This window comes from Arachis ipaensis, chromosome B3, assembly GCF_059453495.1.
Source record: "Arachis ipaensis isolate K30076 ecotype BB chromosome B3, ASM5945349v1, whole genome shotgun sequence".
Taxonomy (NCBI): Eukaryota; Viridiplantae; Streptophyta; class Magnoliopsida; order Fabales; family Fabaceae; genus Arachis; species Arachis ipaensis.
Window position 1 is genome coordinate 143,573,244 of NC_142438.1, and position 4,900 is coordinate 143,578,143.

Genomic DNA, 4,900 nt, shown 5'->3' on the forward strand with positions numbered 1-4,900 from the left:
TAAAGTATGCATGTTAGTTCCCAGTTAATAAATTTACTCTCAGAGAAGGAACAAGTGTTTAGTTGAATTTAATAATTGATTTAATAACGTGTGTGTATGTATTGTTGCTTTACACAAAGGGAGATTCTGTCATTCTGCTTTAATTTGCTGGCTGGTTTTCACATGTGGACATGGGAGATTATGCAATAACTCGATATGCAGACAGTGAGGAAATGTTCATTGTGATTTGTGAATGAGGAAGTAACTAAAGTCTAAAAAGACTCAAGATGTTCTGTTGTTATTGTTTCAACTTCAATCTGATAATTATGCTAATGTCACAATGCAGCGGATTTCCATAAATTGCCTCGGGATTAGGAAAGCTATCGTTGATTAGGCAAGATTCAGAATTAGGCCTGTCACTAATGGTTGTATATAAAATGATGACTCAAGATCGAAACAAAGTGAAGTTGGACACTTGAAAAGAAAAGAAAAACAGTGTGTTACAGGCTGGGCTGGCTCATCTGAAACCACACCGTTGGAAGCTTCCTTTCAGTTCCCCTTTTGTGTCATCTCGTTGGAAAGGCTTCCTTTCCTTCCTGAGCTCTAAAAGCTACACTGGCCACCACTTTCTTTTGGGGGAGGAATCTGTTGTGTTTCTATAGCTCTAGCTGATCTCGTCATTGCATGTGGAGAAGGGCTATTTTTTAATATAGTAATAAATACCTTGCTTATTAAGGAACTGGTTTTCTTATACATGACTTGACTCCTGAAAAAAAAAAAAAAAACACTCGTATCTGAATTGCTTTCTAGATGCTATGTATATCTTCCTGTGTTGCTCTTCAACCTTCTCTCTCCCATTTCAATAATAATAAAAAACGATTCCTACACAACCTCCTGCTTTTGTTTAAAGTCTTGATGACAGATATTTGGATATCTAGCCCTTTTTTTTAGGTTTTTTGGGGGGTGGTGGGGGGAAGGGTTGAGGGGGAGGGGCTCCTAAGAAACTAATAGAATTTATCAGTCACTTTGCCACTTTGGAAGAGTACTGGTAGAGACAAGTGCCCGATTCCAAAGTGAATGAACAAAAGCTACCTGAACAGGTACCATGTGGTGTTGATGTGGTGCAGAACCAGATGCCCTGCCGCCTTAACTAAGCTAACCGTGAGCAGGAGACTAGGTACGTCCAACAGAACTTTCGAGGAATTCTTACTCCTTAGCCAAAAACTTAAAGCAAGTTCAAAATGTGCAAACTAAAAATGACCCTAAACTGGGTTGGCTGGTGAGTCTTAAAGGCACAAACAAACACGTGCATCACTATGATTATTCAAAAGACAATAATATAGAAAAGAACAAGTGAAAAGGGTTCATTTTAATGTTATAATCTCAAGGTAATAAGATGGAAGGCTTAAAAGAAAAGTATATCTAATTATCTATAGTAGCCTAGAAAAAGCATGGAATAGGCAACAAAACATTAAAAATCATTGAAAACTACATGACCTGGTTGGCCATCACTTCTGGTCTACATTATCAGAATCAACTGCAGGATCATAACTAGGGTTACTTGCTTCTGCTGTGGTTGTTTCATCAACTCTTCTACCAGCATCATCCTCTAAAACATCCTCCATCAAGTCTTCCTCTCCAATATTGATGTCTTCCACATCTTCATCATCTTCATTGTTGCTTCCACCAGGTATTTTCCTTTTCTTTGGACCATGCTCAAGCCTATGTGTATCCAATTCTTTGTCCATAGTTTCCTGTAAATCCTGGTCGTTATTTACTTTCCGAGCTTTTCTTGCATTCTGCCATCTTTCCATATCTTTCTCAACGTTTGCAAGGTACTGCTCCCCAATTTGTTTCTGATACTCAGACACTTCCTCTCTCCTTGCATTCTTCCATTCTAGAAAAGCCTACAAATTGACAATACAAATTTCTTATACAAACAAAACCATAGGTACTACATATTAAAGGCAATATCAAACCAATTTGTTTGCATTATGCAAGCTATAAAATTGAAAAAACTTGACCGGAAGTTTGATAATTATAATAAGTAATAATCATAAAATTCTATTGAAAAAACAAGATAAGACCACAATTCAGCTCTGGTTGGCCAAAATTTCCACCTATTTGCAAGTATGCCCTCTGTATATTTGAGACCAAAAAAGTATATATATATATAAGATTTGACAAGGGTCACTACTTTGACTCAATTGCTCCCCTATTTGCTAGTAAGAACTCTTATTTATCCATAAAGCAACATAAGAGAATAGAGAAATGCTTGAGAATCGACCAGGGCAGCTAATGCTGGACGACTGCCCATGGTGGTCTAGTATAACAAATGGCAAGTCTGCAGTCTCATCTTTTAGTTTTCAGGTTCCAAGAATCAAACCTCTTCTTTCTGCTTCTCAAATATCGCAGCATCTTCATGTAATGGCTTCTTAGGTAAATAATATATGGGAGGCTCTGTCTTAGTCCTGGGGGAAGAAAAATGGACAGCATATTCAATCAAACAAGGGTCCAATAAGATCAATGGAAAACTTTCATATTTCTACCTAAAATCCTGCAATTAGCAGAACACATCCAGTCATCAAGTTGCTTCAACACTACAATGCACATGAGCTGAAACTTATCTTTGTCTCAATAAAATGTGAATATGGACACTTTTGGACCAAAATTAAAAATAACCTGCACAGGAATAAACCATTTCATGACGTTAGAAACTAAAGATTCCTAGTTGTTGATGTGACAAGCAAGGAAATCGTCTTGAATAGAATCATGCTTCTTCAAGTTCACATTTGAAGAACACAAACCTTATAAAATTTCCAAGTTTTTTATGATGTTCACTCCACTTAAGAAACAACAATTCCAGCTTCTTTTCTTCAGTTTTAGCAGCCACACGTGCCCGAAGTGTCTGATGAAAAATTGGAAAACAAATAGAAAAAGTATAAGTTAAGTGAGATCATATGAAATTTTGGTTCTCTATTATGAAGAGCAAAGTATTGTATCATTTGAAAGCCCACCAAGTCTCTCCTGCGTTTTTCAGCAATTTGTTCACGCTCTTCTTTCCTTAGCCTTTCGCTTTCTTCACGTGCTCTTTGCTCAGCCTAGGAAACATTTCAAAGTATTTGAAACTATTAGGAAGAATTTTAACTGTTATCACACAAAAAGAGAGGAAGTAAAATATAAAAAAAAAAAACTCTCAATTTTTGAAATCGAGGTGATCATATCATCCAAACAAATCTCATGTTACTCTAACTGCACTTTGCCACTTTATAAATATTAGGAATGAAAGAGCACAACTATCAGTTGAAAAGATGGATTAGGAAAATTGCAATGTATTTTTATGCTCCTACAATCAGCTAGTAATAAAAAAGAAGTCCTGAATCTTGATTTAAAATCTATACCTATTGTATAGTAATACCTAGGTATAGGAACATGCCAAATGGATTTTTGTGCATAAGTATGAACCCAGATAATGTATTAATCCTAAATTCAATATGCTTCAGTGAGTCGTCTATAAAAGTATGCATATTCACAAAACAGTTCTTAGTCGGGATAAACTTCATATAAATTACAGGATTAAACAAACTTACCCTTTGCAAAGAAGTAGATCTCCGCATGTATGCCTCTGTTCCTGAGAGTTTCATGTCTTCCTTTCTAAATTTCTGTAAAAAAGTATAAAATAAAACGTATAAAAATTGAGAAATAATAACAATGAGTCAATGACTGCTTATGTAAGAAGAAGCAGTTTTGCTCCACTAAGTTGAGCTTATTATACAACAATTCTGTTGAAAGAATTAGGTAACCGATGCAAGGTACCTCCAAAGTTCCAAGAAGCTGACCAAGCATTCTCTTGTTCCTGTTAACCAAGCGAGGATCATCATTCTTTGGCAATACCCTTGGAACGGGTTCTGCAGCAGGAGTGTCTGAGTCCTAAATAACAGCACATATCAATAGCATTAGAAATATAAAATTCTGAAGCAACACTCGTTCGTCACAACAAAAACAAATACGCCGAGAATTACCATGTTGGAATTTCTGTCTCTCCTAGACCACCCAGTCTGGTGTTGAGAATTAGATTGATTAGTAGCACTGGTCCCATTAGTGTTAACACTCTTCGGTGCATGAGCAGGATCATCCTGAATCAATTCTCCCTCCTCCTCTACCTTTATCAATTAATAAGCCAGAATCAACTTAAACTATATCTTATTCTTCCTCCTATGATCTATTCTAATCCTCTAATGTGCAAAAAGAACCAAATTACATGAAAATGAGAAGATTATAATGTTATTACCCTGACAACAGCAGAAGAAAGCCGGCGTTTAGCAGGAGGTTGACCTTCCGGTTCATTCCTGTCTCCCTGTATGTCAAATTACACTCTTTAACCAAATCCCTAAACTCAGATTACAAGAAAGATAATATTTTCTGCTCTAGAAAAGAAGGGGGAGGGGGAGTGAGACTGACATGGGGAGGAAAGGGTTGTCGGCGAGGAGCTGAGAAGGGACCCCTTCGAAGGCCTCGAGGATCACGAAGCCGCTCCGTAATCTGAGAAAATTGAACAAAAAAGAAACAGAATCGATGAATGAATTGGAGAGAGTGGAAGTAGAGTTGTGTGGTAATTGGCAAGAGAGTAGTGAGTGACCTCGCGCTGTTGGCGGAGAAGCTCATCGATCTCACTGCGGAGCTGCTCCTCCGACTTCTCCACCGCAGTGCCGCTGCTGCCCATCCGCACTTATCGGTTTTCCAATGAATCAGACAATCTCACACGCTCTCTCTTTCTTTCGAACCCAACTAAACCCTTCTTGGGTTCTTTACGTCTTTTTAAGATTTCCCCCCCGCCCCCTTTTTTCTTTTTTTTTTTTTTCTAAAAAACGTTAACTTTTTCTGCAACTTTTGTTAGGTGAAAAAAATTGGGGAACTTCTC

The 4,900-nt window shown here is 37.4% G+C and overlaps 1 protein-coding gene across 1 annotated transcript; it reads right to left on the minus strand.

The window, feature by feature from the left end:
• Positions 1 to 1,299: 1,299 nt before the first annotated feature.
• LOC107631587 (uncharacterized) lies at positions 1,300 to 4,900 on the minus strand. Its single transcript, XM_016335077.3, has 10 exons — positions 4,619 to 4,900; positions 4,441 to 4,521; positions 4,271 to 4,336; positions 4,002 to 4,142; positions 3,796 to 3,909; positions 3,570 to 3,641; positions 2,997 to 3,080; positions 2,787 to 2,887; positions 2,366 to 2,450; positions 1,300 to 1,886 (listed from the first exon to the last, which is right to left on the minus strand). Exons 1-10 carry the CDS (start codon positions 4,700 to 4,702, stop codon positions 1,488 to 1,490), a joined length of 1,227 nt encoding a protein of 408 aa, XP_016190563.1. The 5' UTR covers positions 4,703 to 4,900; the 3' UTR covers positions 1,300 to 1,487.